At 37.3% G+C, this 22,620-nt stretch overlaps 1 protein-coding gene across 1 annotated transcript; it reads right to left on the minus strand.

Moving 5' to 3' along the window:
• Positions 1 to 16,775: 16,775 nt before the first annotated feature.
• LOC145011920 (acetolactate synthase small subunit 1, chloroplastic-like) lies at positions 16,776 to 21,312 on the minus strand. The gene is made up of 13 exons (XM_078970666.1): positions 20,562 to 21,312; positions 20,396 to 20,476; positions 20,230 to 20,282; positions 19,838 to 20,044; positions 19,125 to 19,212; positions 18,662 to 18,938; positions 18,537 to 18,582; positions 18,171 to 18,239; positions 17,950 to 18,033; positions 17,723 to 17,873; positions 17,546 to 17,632; positions 17,335 to 17,439; positions 16,776 to 16,961 (listed from the first exon to the last, which is right to left on the minus strand). Exons 10-13 carry the CDS (start codon positions 17,849 to 17,851, stop codon positions 16,956 to 16,958), a joined length of 327 nt encoding a protein of 108 aa, XP_078826792.1. The 5' UTR covers positions 17,852 to 17,873; positions 17,950 to 18,033; positions 18,171 to 18,239; positions 18,537 to 18,582; positions 18,662 to 18,938; positions 19,125 to 19,212; positions 19,838 to 20,044; positions 20,230 to 20,282; positions 20,396 to 20,476; positions 20,562 to 21,312; the 3' UTR covers positions 16,776 to 16,955.
• Between the last annotated feature and the right edge of the window lie 1,308 nt (positions 21,313 to 22,620).

The following is a 22,620-nucleotide window of genomic DNA, read 5'->3' on the forward strand; positions in this document are numbered from 1 at the left end:
GTTTGGATGATTTTTTTGTTTACTGTGATGCCTCTATTATGGGTTTGGGAGTTTCTCTTATGCTCAGGGGTCACATGATTGCTTACACTTTGAGGCAGCTGAAGCCTCATGAGGCAAACTAACCCACGCATTATTTGGAGTTGGGGGCCGTGGTGTTTTCCCTCAAGATCGAGAGGCATTTTTTTTATGTTGTTTGGTGTACCATAAGAGTTTGAGGTATTTGATGGTCCATCCGAACCTGAATATGCGGTAGCGGAGATGGTTGGATGTAGTAATGATTTTGATTATGAAATCATGTACCACCCTAGAAAGGCCAATATGGTGGTCGATGCCTTGAGCTGCAAGGCCGTATGGTTGTCTATCCAAGATATCTGTTTGAGGATGACTGGTGCTTCACCTTTGTTGGATTTGATCAAGAAGGCTCAAGTGGAGGGGTTGAAAAAGGAAAATTGGAACACCAAGCGGACCAGAGGACAAATTCCCTTATTTGTCAGAGATAATCAAGGTTTGTTGACTCAGTGTGGTAGGGTTTGGGTTCCGGCATCGGGTGGAGTGAGCAATCAGTTCTTGAGGAGGCGCATAAGTCAAAGTTTTCTATTCATCCAGGGGCCACGGAGATGTATAGGGATCTAAGATTGAGCTATTGGTATCCCTATATTAAGAAGGAGATAGTTTGGTTTGTTGAACATTGCTTGACCTACCGGAAGGTCAAGGCCGAGCATCAGAGACCCCATGGCAAGATGCAACCTTTACCCATTCCCATCTGGAAATGGGAGGATATCACTATGGGTTTTATCACGAAAGTGCCAAGGACGGGAGGTGGTGTTGATTCTATCTGGTTCATTGTGGATAGACTGACCAAGAGTGAGCATTTTATTCCGATTTTCAAGAACATATTCGTAGAGAAGTTAGTTGACATTTATGTCTAGGAGGTGGTAGTCAGGAATGCAATGCAAGTTTTGATGGTCTTGTTCCAGAATGTACGTGTCACCTCCAGGTTTTGGAGGAAGTTCCATGAGGATTTAGGTACTCGGTTGCATTTCAGTACATCATACTGTTGGGTTTTGAGCATTCTAACACTTCCTAAGTGTACATGCAACTCTAATAACCTTGGATCTATGTTTGTCTAATTATCATGCAAAGTTGAATTCCAAGGCTATATTCCTAACTAGCATACATGGGGAACAATTTTAACTTGAATGATAGATAGAATAACTTACCTTGTTGTTGGTTATGTTCCTTGAAACCTTATGAGCCTAGCACCCCAAGTGTGATGCCTCAAATGCTTCACACAACACCAAATGCTCTTGGAAAGACTTTTGAGAGAATGCACACTTCTTGAAATCGGCCAAGCCCTCTTGTTTCCTTAGTGTAACCGATTTTTGGTAGAGAATACGATTCTTATATAGTGTTGACACATCTAGGGTTACACCATGTAAACCCTAATGTGTCATGACTCTTCATTTCCATGACCCATGGGTTTGTAACTCCCATGGAGTATCCTATGGGTGGAACCCAACTTGATAATCCATGGAGCCTCTTAGCCCACTATACAAGATATGGATGATTTACATAATCAACCCATATATTTAATTAGTTCTCTTGGTGATCACTTTATTAATTCTAAATTAATTCTTGATCAAAATAATCAAATAATATTATTAATATATTAGAACTTATAATATATTAATAATCTCCAAGTTTTATTTCTCTCATTTAGTCTATCCAATTGCATGGTGCCATGCAACCCAAATGGACCATGCCGAGTCGGGTCAAGTACATACCAGAAATAGTTATGGACTTAGACACCTTATCCAACAGTCTCCCACTTGGATAAGTCTAATAACTATTACTGCAAGTATGACTTCAGGAACCGATCGGCAATCATAGCTCTTTTCAAGGTTTCTCGGAACTGAGAAGATGATGGTATGCCATTTAAGATAAGTGATCATATAATCCTTTGTTCTAGATATCAGTCGGACAAATACATGGAACAATGTCTTACTTATTGTCCAACAGTTTGTTTCCCGATTTCCGATTTGTTTGACAAAGAACTTAATTGAACACATCAACTTAGTTCTGACCGGGCCCGGTACATGGGTCAAAACAAAATCATCGAGGGGCCCAGATATCAGCTTCTAATCCAAGAAGGAACAGATAAACTTCGACTCATATGTTTGTTCTACCACTCATTGAATTACACACAAGAGCACGATTTATAACATCGAGTTACCAATGCATTTTCGTACAATCAATGCATAAGCAACTTGTAAGTAACAAATCATATCTCTAGGTTTGAAGACTTATATGATATTACCATCTCACGATCACTCGAGATATAGTTCCATGAAGTGATTCCAGTGAGCGTGGGTTGAGTCCAATGCTCAGAACTTATGAGCACTCATGATTGTTGTAGCCTTGTCCAAGACCTCTACAACCAAACATGACAGTCTTGATTCATACCTACTTCCGACATATGACCGACTGTGGAGGTTTGAATAATATGTTATACCAAACATACATTATTCTGGAAGTCAAAACATGCAAAACAAATATAGTTAACGATCGACAAGAGATAGCAACACTTTACTCATGAATAAAACACTTTTTATTCATCATCAAATGTCAATTACACTTTACAAATTTCGAGGTTATCTAACTACTAAATCTAATATCATCCTTCAGCCCTATGCTCCGAGCATGCTGAAGATACTTAACTCGAGTCAGTCCCTTTGTGAGGGGATCTGCCGGATTCTCATCTGATGATACCCTCTTTGCCACGAGGAGTCCTTCTTCGATCCGATGTCTGATGAAATGGTATTTTCTGTCGATGTGTCTGGATCTCCCGTGATCCCTTGGTTCCTTGGCTAAGGCAACAGCGCTTTCACTATCACAGAAAATTTCCATTGGCTCTTTAATAGCTGGTACAACTCCATGGTCTCCAATGGAGTTCTTCAGCCATATCTCCTCCTTTGCCGCCTCGCTCGCTGCAATATACTCTGATTCGCAAGTTGAATCAGCCACTGTCTCTTGCTTGGAAGTCTTCCAAGAAACTGCTCCTCCGTTTAGGGTAAAGACCCAGCCCGACTGAGAGCGGAAATTATCCCTATCAGTCTGGAAGCTAGCATCACTATACCCTGCAACTCTCAAGTCATCACTCCCACCGAGGGTAAGGACCCAGTCCTTAGTCCTTCGTAGGTACTTGAGAATATTCTTTACCGCAGTCCAGTGTGCCTTGCCAGGGTTCCCCTGAAACCTGCTAACCATGCTCAAGGCAAAAGCTACATCAGGTCGAGTACACGTCATAGCATACATGATCGATCCTACAGCCGAAGCATAAGGTATTCGACTCATTTCTTCTATCTCAGCCTCAGTGCTAGGGCTTTGTGTCTTACTCAATTTGGCGTTACTCTGGATGGGCAACTCTCCTTTCTTGGAGTCCTGCATGCTGAATCTCTTCAGCACCTTATCCAAGTAGGTACTCTGACTAAGTCCAATTAGTCTTTTACTCCGATCTCTCAAGATCCTTATCCCTAAAATATAGGCAGCTTCACCAAGGTCCTTCATAGCGAAACACTTCCCAAGCCAGGACTTTACTTCCTGCATGGTTGGAATGTCGTTTCCTATGAGTAGTATATCATCCACATACAAAACCAAAAAGCTAACTATACTCCCACTAGCCTTGACATACACACAAGATTCATCTTCACTCCTAGAAAAGCCAAATTCCTTGACCTTTTCATCAAAGCAAAGATTCCATCTGCGAGGTGCTTGCTTTAATCCATAGATGGATTTCTCAAGCTTACACACTCTATTAGGGTACTCGCTACTGACAAAACCTTCTGGCTGACTCATGTAAACATCTTCAGCCAATTTTCCATTAAGGAAAGCGGTTTTGACATCCATTTGCCAAATTTCATAGTCATGAAATGCGGCTATGGTTAACATAACCCTAATAGACTTAATCTTGGCTACCGGAGAAAAGGTCTCATCATAATCCACTCCAGGAATTTGTGAGAACCCCTTTGCAACCAGTCTAGCCTTATAAGTGTGTACATTACCATCCATGTCGGTCTTCTTCTTGAAGATCCATTTGCACCCCACCGTCTTACAACCTGGTACATTTTCAACCAAGTTCCAAACTTGATTGTCATACATGGATTGTATCTCACTATCCATAGCCTCTTTCCATTTAGCAGACTCGGGGCCTGCCATGGCTTCCTCATAGCTGTTAGGGTCATCTTGACTTACTAGTGTCCTATCACTAATAAGTGTCTCACCTTCTGCAGTAATATGGAATCCATAATAATGCTCAGGTGCACTCCTAACTCTCGTGGAATGCCTCAGAGGTACAAATTCATCAATTGGTTCAACAGGAGTTTCCTCCTCAAGTTGAGGGCTAGAGTTTGAAGTTCCTTCACCACTTGACTCTTGAATTTCTTCAAGATCAATTTTCCTCCCACTTTCTCCTTGGCTTATAAACTCTCTTTCTCAAAAGACTCCTCTTCTTGCTACAAAGACCACATTGTCACTAGGTCTGTAGAAGAGGTAACCAAAGGATTACTGTGGGTAGCCGATGAAAATACACCTCTCGCTTCGAGGTTCGAGATTATCCTGAGTCTCGCGTCTCACAAAAGCCTCGCAACCCCAAATCTTGATGTGGTCTAGTTTAGGTACTTTACCAGTTTACATCTCGTGAGGAGTTTTGGCAACTTTCTTTGTAGGGACTAGATTAAGAATATGGGCGACAGTCTCTAAGGCATACCCCCAAAATGAGATTGGTAGCGTAGCTCGACTCATCATGGAACGAACCATGTCTAACAAGGTTCGATTACGCCTCTCAGCCACACCATTCAACTACGGTGTCCTGGGAGGTGTCAATTGTGAGACAATCCCACATTCCCTAAGATAGTCGAGGAACTCTAAACTAAGATACTCACCTCCTCGATCGGATCGAAGCATCTTAATGTTCCTGCCCAATTGATTCTCGACTTCCTGTTTAAATTCCTTAAACCTCTCGAAAGTCTCTGACTTATGTTTGATTAAGTAGACATATCCATACCTACTGTAATCATCAGTAAAAGTCAAACAATAACGATTAGCATCCCTTGTGGCATGTTTGAATGGTCCACACACATCCGTGTGTACAAGGTCCAACAAACCTTCACCCCTCTCACACGAGCCTGTGAAGGGTGACTTCGTCATTTTTCCAAGTAAGCATGATTCGCAACTATCATTTGACTTTAGGTCAAACGACTCCAAGACTCCATCCTTTTGGAGTTGGCCTATGCGTTTCTTGCTTATATGTCCAAGACGACAATGCCATAATGATGCTTTATCTAAGTTATTATTATTAGGAGAATCAATACACAAAACATTATTTCCTAAGTTATCTACAACAGATACAGCTTCATACACACCATCACAAGGTAATGCTTTAAAATAAAGAACATTATTAAAGAAAGCATTAATAGAACCAACTTCATTATCAAATGAAAAGGTGAAACCTTGTTTATACAATGCATGAAAGGAAATAATATTTCTTGCCATTTCTGGCGAATAACAACATTTATTCAAATCTAAATTTAACCCACTACTTAGCGATAAAGTATAAACTCCAATCTTGGTGACAGGTGTAACTTTCCTATTCCCCATGATTAAGTTTATTCTTCCTTGCTCCACATTCTCACTTCTTCTTAGTCCCCGCAAGTCACAACAAATGTGAATACCACAACCGGTATCAAGGACCCAAGATTTCGAATGGGGTGAGTTATTAGAAATGATAGTGTAAATACCTGCATGGTTGGGTTTAACTTTCCCATCCTTAAGATCTTGCTGGTATTTTGGGCAGTTCCGCTTCCAATGTGATTTTTCATGGCAATAGAAGCATTCAACCTCTTTTGGGTTAGAAGAAGGAGTGACGAAACCTTTCTTGGTTCCACTTGAAGAAGAACCATCAAGGGTCCTAACCTTGGTACCCTTCGAAGAACTCTTTCTCTTCTTCCCTCGACTTTTCCCGATTGCCAAAACCGGAGTGGAGTTTGGAGTAGGAGTGTTAACAACCGACTTCCCCTTAAGACTTGATTCTGCGGTCTTGAGAAGTCCCTGAAGTTTGCTGAGGGTGACCTCTTCCTTATTCATGTGATATATCATGCGGAATTGATCATAGCACGATGGCAAGGAGCGCAAAATTATATCTATTGCAAGCTCCTCAGGGAAGTTCACATTAAGCTTCAGCAATCGATCCACATACCTTTGCATTTTCTGCATGTGGCTCGTGACGGAATCCCCGTCCTTCATCATGGTTGTTATCATGGAGCAAATGATTTCGTACCTCTCTTGTCGTGCACTTTGATGGTATCTTTCCATCAAATCTTGGTGCATTTCATAAGGGTAGAAATCCTCATAGGACTTTTGGAGTTCCGCTGTCATCGTGGCCATCATGATGCATGCTACTTTTGTAGCATCCCTTTCATGTGCCTGAAAGTCAGCGATCTCCTGAGGAGTTGCAGTGGTCTCATCAATCTCCTTAAGCTCCTTGTCAAGGACATATTCTTTGTCCTCGTAGCGGGTAATCATCCTGATGTTTCTGATCCACTCGTTGAAGTTGGATCCATCAAAAGTGACTTTCCCACACAAGTTCATAAGGGTAAAGGAGTCATTAGGATTAGAGCCAGACGCAGCATTGTTTGAAGACATCTGAAGGAAGAGGACAAGATTAGTTTAGATATTAAGAGAGTCCTTAATAAAACACCCAAATGTAATATTAAGGCTAGGATCCAATCACAATATATTATAACTTAGAAGAGGTATGCCGTAATCCAAGCTATAACATATTTGAAAGGTAGGTGAATGACGATTCACCAATTTCCACCACGAAAACTGAAACATTTAAGTATAAGGTTTTTGATTGGTTCTTAGAAATTCCTAGATTCTTTGAGATTCAATGAGCTTTTCAAAGGCATGTTTCAATCTCGAGTGTGCCCTCCAAGTTTTGTGACTGGGATACCGAGGATCACAAAACGAGGTGTGAAGTAACCATGCAAATCACTTGGTACCCTTAAAGTTTATCACTCAATCGATGTTCCGGTAAACCACACACGCTCCACCGGTACTATAATAAACCTTAAGTCACCCTTTACCTACCTTGTTAAGTCCAAGTTAGTGTGCCGGTTAACCACACACGCTCCACCAACGACTTAGACAAAGTGTAAAGTGTAATTTCATGGATTAGCACCTTATTCACATTTTCCTAAAGTAACTAAGATTGGGAATTTAATAAAACATTTAGTTACTTTACAATATTTATCATACTTTTAATGAGAATTTATAAGTCCTTGTCTTACCCATTCGGCTAACGACCCTCCACCAGTCAAGCAAGCGGTGGGTGAGAGTAGACACCCATTAAGTCACCATTTTATAGGCAACAACCTTATACCCACCTTATAGACCGGCTTCGTGAATGAGGCGTACTAGCGGTAAGACAACTTTGTTCTTATACATATATATATAATTATTAAATCATCATAATATAAGTATAAGGATTGAATTTTAACTTTTAAAATTCCAAGGGTTGGAACTAAAGTTTTAATAAGACTTTACTTGTTCCAAAACTTGAGGGCAAGTTTTCTAACTTTCAAAACTTTTCATTTCTTGTAACTTATGAGTTTAATAGAGTAATAAAATGAAGACTCTTCATTTTCCTAACTCTTGTGTTCTTTTAATGGTTTTAATTCAAGTGTGACTCTTGGTTTTCCATAACTTGAGGACAAGTTATGGACTCCATTAAAACACATTATGATCAAGAATTAATCTACCACATAGGTTACAAATAATTCCTATGATCATCTAAAACATCATAAGAACAAGAACATGAATATGAACACATTCATAAATCAAAATTACACTTAAAACTTTGTAATTTTGATAACTAGTTGTTGTAAATGAATTAGCAAAGACATTAGACCATCTAAAACAAGTTTTCAAGTACCAAAACAGTTTAGGGTAATGTCTCTAATCCATTTCCAACAACTAAAGTCGAAAATCTGCACTCTGTCGACCCTACTCGCCGAGTGCATTAACCTACTCGATGAGTAGGTTGAAGATACAAGTGAACTCGACGAGTCCAGCAGTCAGACAACAAGTTTTTCGACTTTCTTCAACTTTTTAGCACAAATAACAAACAAACAAGCCTAGGCTCTGATATTACTGTTGGGTTTTGAGCATTCTAACACTTCCTAAGTGTACATGCAACCCTAATAACCTTGGATCTATGTTTGTCTAATTATCATGCAAAGTTGAATTCCAAGGCTATATTCCTAACTAGCATACATGGGGAACAATTTTAACTTGAATGATAGATAGAATAACTTACCTTGTTGTTGGTTATGTTCCTTGAAACCTTATGAGCCTAGCACCCCAAGTGTGATGCCTCAAATGCTTCACACAACACCAAATGCTCTTGGAAAGACTTTTGAGAGAATGCACACTTCTTGAAATCGGCCAAGCCCTCTTGTTTCCTTAGTGTAACCGATTTTTGGTGGAGAATATGATTCTTATATAGTGTTGACACATCTAGGGTTACACCATGTAAACCCTAATGTGTCATGACTCTTCATTTCCATGACCCATGGGTTTGTAACTCCCATGGAGCATCCTATGGGTGGAACCCAACTTGATAATCCATGGAGCCTCTTAGCCCACTATACAAGATATGGATGATTTACATAATCAACCCATATATTTAATTAGTTCTCTTTTTGATCACTTTATTAATTCTAAATTAATTCTTGATCAAACTAATCAAATAATATTACTAATATATTAGAACTTATAATATATTAATAATCTCCAAGTGTTATTTCTCTCATTTAGTTTATCCAATTGCATGGTGCCATGCAACCCAAATGGACCATGCCGAGTCGGGTCAAGTACATACCAGAAATAGTTATGGACTTAGACACCTTATCCAACACATACCACCCTCATACTGATAACCAGAGTGAGCAAACAATCCAGACACTCGAAGATATAGTATGGGCTTGTGTGTTGGAATTCGAAGGAATTTAGGACACTTACCTTCTACTGGTCGAGTTCTCCTAGATCAACAGTTAGGATGCGAGTATTGACCGACCGCTATAAGAGATGTTGTATGGAAGAAGGTGAAGTACCCCAGTTTTTTAGGAGGAGTCTGAGCATCAAGTCATGGGGAGTACAGAAGTTTTACTCAAGACCACAAAGTTGATTCAGCAGGTGCGCGACAAGTTGCGAGTCATGCAAAGCCAACAAAAAAATTATGCTGATCGGTGGCATTTAGACCTCGAATTTTAGGTACGAGACTTGGTGCTCTTGAAAGTATCACCTTGGAAAGTTTTTATCGACTTTCGGAGGCGGGGAAAACTAAGCCCCAGATTTATCGTACTTTTCAGGATTTTGGCCAAAGTGGGCAAGGTAGCAAACCGGCTGGATTTTCCTGATGAGCTTAGTCAGATACATAACACATTCCATGTGTTGCATTTTTTGAAGTATGCGGCCGATGAGTTTACAGTTGTTCCTCAAGATGATATTCAGGTCGATGATCGACTGAAATATGTGGAGAGATTGGTGGCGATCTTAGACCAAAATTCGAATGTTCTATGTAACAAGAAAGTGTCATTGGTTAAGGTCTAGTTGCAACATCGGAAGGATTCCAAATGGACAAGGGAACTCTAGGCGGAGATGCGACACCAAGATTTATTCACGATAACAGACTTCAAGGGCGAAATGTAGTTCAAGTGGGGGAGATTTGTAGCATCTATTTTTCAAGGTTTGCTTTTGGAATCTTGAGTTTTTATTTGTTTCAAGAAGGGTCCCGATGTCAAAATCCGTGACTTTTAGAATTTCTCGAGTACGCGCAGCGTACGCCTTTGTACGTTAAGCGTACTTCGTCCCGTGCCAGTACGCTGTGTGTACTCCTGTACGCCGGGCATAAGCGGTCCATACCAAAAACCCTAATATTTAGGTATTGTGCACTACTTAAACCTCGTTATCTCAAGGCATTTCCATTTATCAGCCTCCATCCCAATATCGACCCTCCTTGCAAACCCTCGTTCATTTTTAGAATTTTGAGCCTTTGAAGTGAGTTGTGTGCTCCTTTCATTGTGAAGAATTACCTTCAAGGTGTAAGCTTTTCTCTAAAGACTTTGGATCCATCATCTCCTCTTGATTAGGCACTATTTGGAGGTATAAATCACCAAACTTGGTTTATGTTTCATTAGATCTTGGATAAGCCTTGGTTTTTCATCTTTTTGTCCCAATGTCAAGTGCTTGGTGAGTAGAAGGTACTCCAAAGCCTAAAAGGTGTCCTTTTAGATGTTTTAAGTCATCTCAAGTCATAAAGTTGCAAGCTTGAACCTTAATTTGTCCCAATCCGTGAGTTAGGGCATAGAAAAGGGTGAAGTAAGTTATGATTTTAGTGTTGGGCTTCTTGTAGCCATTCTAAGGCATAAAGTTTGCAACTTTATGGCCTTAGGGGTCTTAGTGTGGTTCATTGTTAAGTTTTGGTCATTGATTCTTATGGCTTTAAGACATTTTTCATGGTTTGCATGAGGGGTACATATGTAGTGCATAACTTCCTGTATGTCGCGCATACTGCATCCCAGTCATGATCCATCCACTTCTACCGAGTAGGTTGTGCGTACTAGTTGGTACCCTGAGTGTAACACCAGTCCATCTCGAGGTGTGTTTTGTGCCTTAGTTGTTGGGCTTTCTAGTTGGGCTGGACCACAGACTTTTTTTCTGTTGGGCCACTTCAGATGATTGGCTCATTTTGGACCTTGGATCGGCCTTAGGTTTGGTTCTAGGATTTTATGGGCCTAAAAAGATTAGATTGGCCCATTTTATCTTGGACATTAGGCAAGTGTTGTAGGTTTTTTTATTTAGGATGTGTCTTAATTATTAATTGGGACTCTATTGTTTAGTTAGCATAGGGATTTCTCCAGTCCAACAGCCCAAGCGTTTTCCAAGGGTTTTCAGAAATTGAGGTGAGTTTCCTCACTAGATCCATGGGTCGAAGGCACCAATGCCATCCTATTGTTTGTTGTTTATAATTTTGAATGCCTTGAATTGAGTATGTGGAGGAGCAGGATTGGACCTTTGGCATTTGTATGAAAGATCAGGATTAACCCCTGTCAGTTATATGAAAGACCAGGATCTGGCCCTTGGCATTTGTATGAAACATCGGGATTTTGGGACTCGACACTGAGCGGAAATACTATGATTTGGCTAGTAGCGTATATCTTCTTTCAGGTGTGGTATTTGGTATTTTAGGGAACTCACTAAGGTTTATGCTTACAATTTGTGTTTATGGTTTCAGGTACTTCCAGTTCCAAAGGGAAGGGCCCAATGTGATGGCACAACATCCTCCCTTCATGGTTTTCGCTTTGAAATAAATTATATTCTTAAGATTAATACCTAGATTGCTATCGGTTCTAAACAATTAATGAATTATTTGAATGGATTTCTAATGAAAAATTTTATTACTATTTTGGGACATTACATAAACGGAAAGGACATAGTCCTTACAAACATCTATTATTCTACTGGCCTATAATCTATAAATCTCTCATCCGATCATCACACTTTTCTCTTATGCCACTACCTATAATATAAGAAGCTAAGTGTGTCAGGCTTGGGATCATGGTGAGCACATAACATTTTTAACCCACAATAATTAAATTCTTTATCATTATCAAATCATTCTACCTGATTACCCATTCCCGTTATCCTCACTTTTTGTCCCTAAATCATCTAATTTAAGGGACATGTCCTATGGATTATCTTCAGGATAGACAATAATGCTTAGGGTATTCCCCGACAATATATGTCAGTAAGGCAACCATGAGGGGGATTGAGTACACTTGGTGAACACGTAGTTTAAAAACACCTACAGGTTGCAAGCCTGCTAGTGTTTCACTGGACTGTCTAGAATAGTCCGTGGTCATCATCTATACCCCACTAGATGACTATATCATCTTTAAATTCAAGGCCTCTTATCATTTATCTCTTCTTTTATATTTCATCATCTACATCATCTTTCATCTACCCATCTTTACCCAACATAATTATAGGTATAAAACATATATACATTTTAAATCAAGTCAAACATGTATAAATCGTTCATCCAACATAGATATCAGTAACATAGAAAATAGGCACATATAGTATGTAATTTATATTAAATACTTCATATCTATGTGTAAGATGAAAGTAACTATGCACTCACTTGTTAAGGTGATGATTCAAAATTCGGACAACACATCGCTTCTAGAAATTGTCTGTTACTTTGACGTAACCTAGTATATTTATCACTAAGTCTTAGTTTAATATTTATTGAGACTATTTATTAGTGTAGATTCATCATTAATTCAAAGTCTACTTCAATATATATCAAGTAAGGATTAGCCAAGCAGGACAGTTGGGAGGCAGGATCATTTTAGCGTATAACCTTTCTGAAATCCAACAACCAAGCCAACATGAACAATCTAGACACCTCTCCCATAATTAGATTAATCAGTATAACAACTTGGAATCACTGATAAATCTTTTTTATAGGTTCATAATAATGATAATGAACTTAAACAAATCTTATACGTAATGTACGGTAAGCATATGGCACTCCGTAGCTTCATTGATAACACCTAGGAAGTGTTAGATAAAGGCATTGAGGCCTTCGAGGGGAGGGGGACAGATTAGAATGGAATGGTGTGAGGAAAAGAGTGCAAATAGAATTCTATTTAAAGGTTGGCCGGTGCCTAATACACTGGGTGTACTCAACTTATGTTGCATATATTGTGGTCTATGTGTTAGCACTAGATCGCATGTCATAGGGAAGAAGGTGTGGTGCCGATCGTGACACATGTCTCCCTCATGTTAATCCGAATATTAATTCTCTTGTAAAATCCATAACTTTTTCATATAAGCTCCTTTTTGACGTTTTTATATCCACGTGTAGCTATCGACATGATCTATAACTTTTATTTAGTCTTCGTCAACTAATTTTGACTTTATTTTTAAAGTTATATTTAAACAGTCTTAGACAGTTAAAGTCTGTTAAAAATTCATAACTTTGTCATTCAACATCCATTTTGAACTATCTTTACATCGTTGATCACTTACTAACAAGATCTTCAATTCTTGTTTAGATTGTGTTGGTTAATAATCAATCGATCTAAAGTTCGATTTCTAAGTTGTACACTACTATGTTGATTCATAGACAAATCATACCTTCCTCAAATGAAGTCAGATTTGGACGTTCTCTATATGTACGCTCTTGGTTTAACGTCTACTATGACTTTTTGTAGATCATTATGGTTAAAAGTATTTTGTTAAAAATTACATTTTATTATACACCGAGTCTTGCCGGTTTAATCTTGTAACTTCATCGGACATAACTTCTTCATTATAAGTCCGATTTCATCGTTCCTTATATCTCCGGAATACTTGTTACGACTACTTCAACTTTCTTCAGAGATATTGGGTCTAATTATTATTTTATTTTAGATGCGTATTTTATTCCTATTTTATTATATTGTTATAAGCACGTATATCGCATATAATTTACACGTAAGTTATATAATACTAAAATAAACCTTCTTCATTACTTTAAAATATGTTACAATTGTTGACCCTATCTATTCAATAATCAAAATAAAGCTTAGGAGAAACACGGACATTACTATATATATATATATATATATATATATATATATATATATATATATATATATATATGTCATTATTATATTCAAAAACATCTCCTCTTAAGATGACAACGTGAAGTTCACACATGCCTTTTTTGTGTGTAAACATTGTAACGAAGAGCGCATGAGATCACATTGGGTGATTGTTGATGCATAGAAGTGAACCTCCAGCAGTCCAAGTGAAAATAGATCCAAAGTCAATCCAGTCAGAGATGTGAAGAGTTCCGAAGTCTGTCTTCTTCCAAGATGAAGACATTTCCACGACATTATGAAGTTAGTCTTATGATGTGATAGAGTACGTACAAGCATTAAATGCTCCTTGTCTTTTTTATTTATTGAACAGATCATAGGACAAAATCAAGTAAATCTTATGTGTCAGATTTGGTTAGTTTGTTGTTTTATCTAGTTGATAGAATGTTCACGATTTGTACGATGCCTTTCCTTTACTATTTAAGTAGATGGTATTTCATGCATTGTAAGCAAGAAGTAGCAATATTCTCTTCACATCAATTACCAATTCCCTTGCAAGTCAAATCTTTTTCACCATCTTTCTTCTTGTTCTTAGATTGTCTTTACTTTGCTCATGCTCATTTTACACTACTAAAATATTTTGTTCAACACTTTGTTGATTTTCATAATTCAAGACAAGATTGGGTTACCAGACTTGACTAGAACAATATATTAGCATCAGACATTGATCTTAAGTTAATTCAAGGTTTGATTTTTCAAAAGTTGTCCGCGCACCGAATTTCATACTTTCAATTGGTATCAGAGCTTGAGTGGTTATCCTTTGAATCAATAAGAATAGATTATACTTGATCTGAGATTACCTTCATATCTCAATCATTTCTATGTTCAGGATAAAAGTTTCTTCTATATACTGCTTCTGCCCCAAGACTTTAACTTTGATGGCTGCCCCTATCATCACAATCAACAAATGTATTCGATTCAAATAGCAAATAGCATGGATTCCTTTTTCGTGCCCTATTGCTAGCTGTTGAAGAGTATGATCACTGGAAAGTTAGGATGGAAAGATTTTTACTTGGTAAGGAAAAATGTGAAAAAATATGGAGATCTGTGAAAGAAGGTCCTCATGTTCTAGTGAGACAAATAGTAAGAGATGTTGTTGCTACTCTCATGGGTAAGGAAGAACAACATCCTACACCTCTTACTGATTCAATTATTGAAAAACTTCATGCAGAACATATTGCATGAAGGTCCTCAGTGTTTGGTGCTCCTCTGTCTCTTTTTGAGAACATTAAGTTGTGCAAATCTGCAAAAGAGATTTTGGACACTCTTTAGGACTTGTTCGAAGGGTCCGAGAGCATGAAGGATAAGCATCTAACTTCGGTTAGTCTCAGCTTCAAATAGGTACAAAATTGATGTGAACAACACACGGTATAGTCATGATTCCTCTTTTAGTACAATCTGAAGTTTATCAATAGTTTCAAAAAAGGATGTGGGAACATCAAGTCATGTCTTCAGAGTTACAAATCTCTAAAGAAACTGAAGCTTTATCAACATTTTGATGAACTATAAGTGCGTGAATCTAACATTGCTCAAATGTTAAGAGAACTGTCAGGAGGTCCTCTTGCATTGATTAGTTGTGTTAACCCACTAATTACGATGAAACATGTGCGAGATCCTTTTGGAACTATCCCACCTATTTTGTTCACCCAACAATTCCTACCCCACCCACTCCACCTATTTAGAACCATTCATTTGAAGAAAATCATGATCTCGATCCAGCTGAGTCCGGACTGCACTTTCAACAAGAATTCACACTATTGTCCATGAAGTACAAACATGCCTAGAATCCCAGTCATAAACCTTATCAGAACCGATTTCAAGCTCCTCATCAAAATAATCCTCAACTATTTCCCAAAGAAAACCCACCTGCATACCGACCCAACATCTCAAGTCACTCCTCAGAACCCCAAGAAATTCTGAAATCAGACAAACCCAATATAGTTTGTCATAAATGTGGTCTTGGTAACCATTTTGCCAAAGATTGTTTGGTTGAAACCTCTCAGAAACTGAAGGTAAAAGGTTCTGCATACCATGCTCGTAGAGCCTAAGAGCCGGCAGTAAGTGAGAAAGCTTTTATTACCACCATGTAAAGAAATGTTGATGGGTACTGGTCTTCTAGAGATGAGTATGAAGTGAAAACTAGAAGGAACACGTGTCTTATGGAAATACAATCGATCGAGTGTAATGAAGGCTATTGGTCTTTAGGTTTAGAAGAAGACGACGACGATGTTGAGCCATACTTTTGCTACATGGCAACTACTAATCCACCCGGCAGAAGCATCATCCAGTAAGTAAGATCCATCATCATTGAAAATAATTTTGATTTATCTGTTTGTTAACGATATCTAACCCAGATCCAATCAGATATGATAGTTATTCATAAAGAATATGAGTCTGCCATAGAAGTAAGTACAAAGTTGGATAGTGAACTGACACGTCTTAGATTATGCTTTGAAGATCTCAAGCTTAAGATAGAACCACTAGAAAGAGAGCTTGTAATATCTAATGATGAATGTATCATTTTAAAAGAAAAATATGAAACACTACTAGAAAAACAGCCTTTTACGACGCGCATTGCGCGTCGTAAAAGGCTCAGACGACGCGCAAATGCGCGTCAAGGAAGGACCTGTCATAAAGAGAGATGATGCGCTTTTGCGCGTCGTCTATAGACGACGAGGATTTACGACGCTTATTTACGACGTGCAATTACGACGCGGATTTACGACACGCAATGCGTATCAAGGAAGGCCCTATCATAAAGGAAGACGACACGCATTCGCGTGTCTTAACCTTACGACGCGCGTGTTAATGACACGCAATGCGTATCATTAAAAGCCCAGTTAAGAAAGGTCATGTCATAAATGAAAATAAAACACATTTTTGCGTATCGTAAATTTAAATGTTTCAAAAAATATATTTATATATTTATTAATTTTTAAATTAAATTTGCATTTACTGTCTCATAATAGAAATAAAATAACATATAAAAAAAATACAATCCATTGCATAAAATTTAATATCATACAATTCTATTTCTTACAATATATAAATTTGCATTCAGCTAATCTACTATGTGTTTCATACTAACAATTGAAATGAAGAATGCAACACTTGCATTTGCAGCATCTTATCTCTTTCAGCTTGAGCTTTCTTTTCCTCTTCTAACTCCAGAGCTATTCGCTTTCATCAACCCTGTGAACACAACACAAAATCACTTGTCATTTTCATTCTACTTTTAAATTAATTCTTATTGGGACATTCTACTTTTAAACCTACCAAATGAGAACAACTAACTAAATGAGAATAATGAAACCTTTAAAAGAAGTGTGCATCACCTTTAAAACAAGTGTACAACTGTTTCAAAACATAGTAAAAGAAATCAATTAAGAAGAAAAAAAGTGTGCATCACCTTTATAAATGTCAGCAGTGAAGTTAATGGACTCAAAAGAAGAAAACTTTGTTCCACTAAATTTAACACAACACATTTTTTTATTTTTAATTATTGTTATTTAAAAAAAGTAAACATTTCACCTAAAAAATTATACTATAAGGATAAAAACCAAACCTGGATGTTGTAACCCTTTCTGGATATAACTCCGGTGACCAGGTTGAGAACTCCAGGAGCATTATTGACAAGAATGTTCACAGTGTGAGACTTATGACCAATTAACTGTTTTATTAATATTAAATTTCAGTTATATATAGCCCATAAACTATTTGCTAAATAATGATTGATAAGACATTAATGAAAAATTAGAAATTGATGCATATCTTACATCTTCTTCATAAAGCACACCCCAATGGGGGTCAAGGACTTGATTCATTGAGAACTTATTATAGTACTCCACAGGATAAACATCTCCCTACATTCAAACAAATATATCACAACTCAAATTAATAAAAAAATAAGTAATTATCACAAATAGAAACCTGCAAAGAATTAAAGAATATACCCCTGAAACCACACTCAAGTTCTCATCAACCGTGTGACTTATATTTGAGGCAGTAGGAATTGGAGCTAGGGCTTCCAGATCTAGATACGAAGCAGCACAATAGTTCCAAAATGGAGCAGTTTCACCCATTTTTTTCTCTTCTTAAAGCAATCTACAATTTGCAACATACACAGTTAGTGTGTGTGTGTGTGTGTTGCATGAAAAAAGGCATTTAAGACACATCTCACCTTCCCTGTTCTTGTGAGCTCTTTGATTCCAAATTTGGCTAAGTTTCTCTGAACAGCAACCATCTTCCCAGGATCCCCAGTGACCTGATTAACCAGAGGAGCTCTGTGATTACAAACTTGGCTAAAATACTATTAACAAGTGTTGTTTACTTTAATTGTATGGCTGTATGTTTATAATGAGTCAGTAGTCATATGTAATGCGGATGTAATGAATAGGTCACCTCTATTGTTAATGAGTATTCTGTTGTATCCACAACTTGGGCTCTAAAGATGTCTCCTAGCCACATAATCTGAAGGAGAAGTAACAACGTATCAATCTTCAATCTCATATGTAATCAATTAACATGGTAGAAACTAATAATATATATAAATGTCTTCTGAAAGTCAAAAAATTATTAAAGTAGAGAAAATAAAACCCCAGATCTTGTTGTTTGATTGACATCACCAGATGCAAGGCATTGTCTTGAAACATTTAATATGCTTGGGATAAATTTGAAAATTTTAGTATGTGTGTATATGATTGGGATGTTGCTTTAGAACAAGTAGAACAATTACAATATTACCCTCCAGGGAACAAATAGACTTACCACTTCAGATGCATCAGGAGTGAATTCAATAAAAGATCCAACAACCCTGTTCAAGATGATGCCAACATTATAACTATTTCAAAAAAATTAAATTTAAAAAGAGAAATAATGACATAGAACCTTACTTGAGGTCAGCCACTCTAACATTATTACTAGTCTCATCTTGTAGGCACCTGAGTGATCCTATGTTTGAATTCAAGTTGAACATCATAAGATTTTTCTGTTTCTATGATTTGAGTAGCATTGGTGGAAGCAGATTTTGCATTTACATTTGGCTTTGAGTTCTTTCACTAGTACTTGCTGATGCAGACAAACTAGGAACCATAACCAAAATATTTCTTCCATTCTTTTAGAAAGGGGTCTGATAGAATAGATGATAAACTCCCTTGTAATACATTGGACCTATCGCATTAAATGAATGATCAGAAAACAAAAATTATAATCTCTCAAAACATCTTACTAATTAAAGTAACTTAAGGGATTACCATTAGGATCTGTATGTTAAAATACTCGCCAAAAGATACAAAACCATGCAAAGAGAATAAAAATGGAGTAAGTACTATCTTAAAAAAATGTTGAAATAATTACCTTGATTACTACATATCCATGGGTTTCACGATCCCAACATTCCAAAACTCAACCAAAGGTGCCTACAGCACTAGAAATTTGTTGATACCTACAAAAGAAGAGTGATAAAAATATAAGATTTTGCAGACAACGGTTACTTTACAGCTAACCTTCACCCATCTTGCTCAATATTTTATCTGAATGAAATCATTACAAAAAATTAAAATGCCAGTTGATGTGATATGAAGAGGTCAAAGAAGATTAGCCATCTTCTCTAACTCTCCAATCATATCAATCCATCTGAAAATTTTAAATCATGTTACAAAAAACCTAACCGATACCATTTATATGTTTATTATAGAATCTTACTTCCATTTTCTGTTTTGTTTTTTTTTCTTTCTTTCCTTATTAAGACTGATAAGATATGAACAGATAATTTCACAGAAAGAGAACAAACAAACAACTATTGGGTTCTCCAAGAGTTTTTCACTAACAAATTTTGCCCTCTCAGCAAAGGACTAAGGACCACAACATTCCAGACCATAAAGTGAAAGGAGGGGTAAAGTAAGAAATTAACCTGAAAGGAAGGGTAAAGTCAATTTTCAATGGGATCAGCATCCAATTTAGGGTATATAATAACATAATCTTATGTCCCCGTTAAGTCAAAAAGACACAATTTAGGGTATATAATAACATAATCTTTTAGACAAAAAAAAAAAAAGCAAAAAGATTACCTGAAGTTTACAGGGTTCAACAAGACGAAAAAACAAAATATCACTCTAAAGTAACCCTTGTGCAATAGAAAACCACCTCCATCCAGCACTTAAACCATGTCTTACTTTCAAATAATTCGTCTTAAACTCCTTTCCAGATTCATCAACAAGAATAAGTGTTGTATCATGCTCAGGCAAATGCATAACACAAAATTTCTTCGGTAAAATCTAAAAAAAAGCATCATATAACTGTTATGATATATCCTTTCTAGATTCAAAAGACATTATTCAAAAAACATTAATCAATTGCCACGGCTTGAAAAACTATCTGTTTGTGTGTGAAAAGGGATGCATAATGAATAAGTTATCTTAATTAACTTCAACTAGCAACATAAGTATGTTAACTAGCTTACATGTGAAAATTCTGAAATAGAATTCTCAGAATATGTGCTTTTACACAGAAACCCTACAAAATATACAACAATTGATAGTTAGATGAAAGGTTTTGGGAGGTAATATTAGTATATAAAAAGACTAAAAACTGCAATTGTTAGCTATATTCAACCCTTCCAGATTTACCCTCAAGATTTCAAGTACAAGAATACGATGCCAACATGGAAAATCAAGTGATGTAGCCCTCACTTACATCCTGAGAAACACCTGTACATTCAAAATTAAAACTGCCAAATCAAAATAAAAAAGAATACGATGTCACAATGGCAAATCAAGTGATTTTACTATTTACCTGCGAGAAGCGTTAACATTGCCCATATGAAGACAAAGTCTCACATTTTAATTCCAACACTAAAGACCCAAATCAAAGGGTTAGATGATTGGCCAAAATCGGGAGAAGAATTAATTGTAGCCTATTTTTGGATCTAGGGTTTTACCAACGATATTCTGAATCGGCGTTTAGGGTTTTAAAAAGAAGATCGAATCGACTCTGCTCAAAACCACTGATGCCAGTGACATCTTCAAGGGTGGATGGAGCAAGTCATTCTCGAATCAGAGGAGGAATAAGAGAGGGCGTGCTCGTATCACAATCCAGGCGATTCATAAGAACATCGAGGCGTATATGAAATTGAAAGCAAAGAATGAATTTGTGTCTGAATCTGAACCCGTCCTTTTGCCTTCTTGATTTGATCTCTAGCTACTGCTCCCGTTCCTTCTATATTTGTCACTTTATCTCTTTTCTTTATCTTCCACCTCTCTTTCCCCTTCTCTTTCTCTCTTCTAGAACACCTTATTTCGTTGCTCCACCGGTATCGATGCCTCCGGTTGCTTTTGTGACGCCTCGTGGTAGATTCATCGTCGCTTTTTTAGGAAGAGATCAAAGCCGAAGACGATGGCGATAAAGAGACAGAATCTTAGGCATGTCTTAGTTCACATGGTGAATCGTGACCTAGAGGAGAGAGAGAGAGAGAGAGAGAGAGAGAGAGAGAGAGAGAGAGAGAGAGAGAGAAAGGTAGGAGGGTACTTCAAAAAATTTAGATATTTTGGTTTTCCCGCTTACCTCTATCAAAGAAGAGGGATGCGCGTATTAAAAATTATAAAACAACATTTGTATACGACACCCATTTAATTTAGGTGCCTTCCGTGTTTTTAATTTTCTTTTTTTTGGACACTAATTTTAGGGCACGCAAAAATACGTGTCCACTATCCTTCAAATTTTTAAAAAACTAACATTATTTTTTAGACACACATAAATGTGTATCGTATATATGCGTGTGTCATTGTTTGCGCGTCGTAAAAGGCTCTTTTTCTAGTAGTGAAATCACTTTTTGTGAAAGGAATATATTAGTTTCTTATAACAAAATTCTTAATGCCAAAATTAATGCCTTTCATAACTTAATTGATATTCCTGAAGCAAACGAATGAGTGGGACATAATTTTCGTCACCCATGGTCCAAAGCACCAGGCCTCGGAAGCGAGTTTCCATGAATTTGTGCTCATACCTTGAAGGATCTGCAAAATCTAACATTTATGGGAGACATTCCGAACCATACTCACTTAGATACCCCTGTCTCACCATTTTCACCCCTTCCTAAGACTTCAGACCAGTTCCAATATCTGATTCATGAGTTCCAACTTACATTCTTAAATGTCCTGATTCCACGCCTCTTCCACCTCTAATATCCCTTGACCTGAATCAGTCTTCAAATTCATTCCCTAACATCAATTATACTGGAGTTCAAATTCCAAACTCTGGTCAACCGAAAAATTGTGTTCTTGAGGAAATAATTCTCGAGACAACTGGACATGACTCTGACAAATCCGACTTCGTTTGGGCATCATTTTATAGTGATGTAGATGAAGAAATTGTGTGTGATGATTTATCTGACTCTTTTATCTCTAACTTTAATGTGATATTAAAATCAACTCTAGTTCTAATTAACCCTAAGTTTGACAATCCATCATCTGGAGAAACTTCTAAGTCATCATCTGACTCTTAGAGAAAACGTTGTTTAATAAGAAAGATATAGTTCACCCTAAGATCGAGGCTAAAAATTCCCTTAAGAAAGCAATTAGGTCAAGGAAAGATTCTAAAGTCATTGAGAAATCCAAAAAGAAAGTGTCTCGAATAGTTAGTCCAGCCGCTTGGAACCATAATACCTATACGCCTGTTAAGATTCATAAGAGGCCATCCAAACCTTCTAGTTTGGGTGTTCAAAACAAATTTGTCAGTCCTAATTCAAAAAAGGTCATTGTTGAGACTACTTCTGTGAATACTGACTCTCCTCAGAAAGTTTCTTTTGTGTTTATTGCTAACTCTGATGGAAATTTTTTCAAAGCAATGCAATTTC

The sequence above is a fragment of the Lactuca saligna genome, chromosome 8 (genome assembly GCF_052625555.1).
Source record: "Lactuca saligna cultivar CGN05327 chromosome 8, ASM5262555v1, whole genome shotgun sequence".
NCBI lineage: Eukaryota > Viridiplantae > Streptophyta > Magnoliopsida > Asterales > Asteraceae > Lactuca > Lactuca saligna.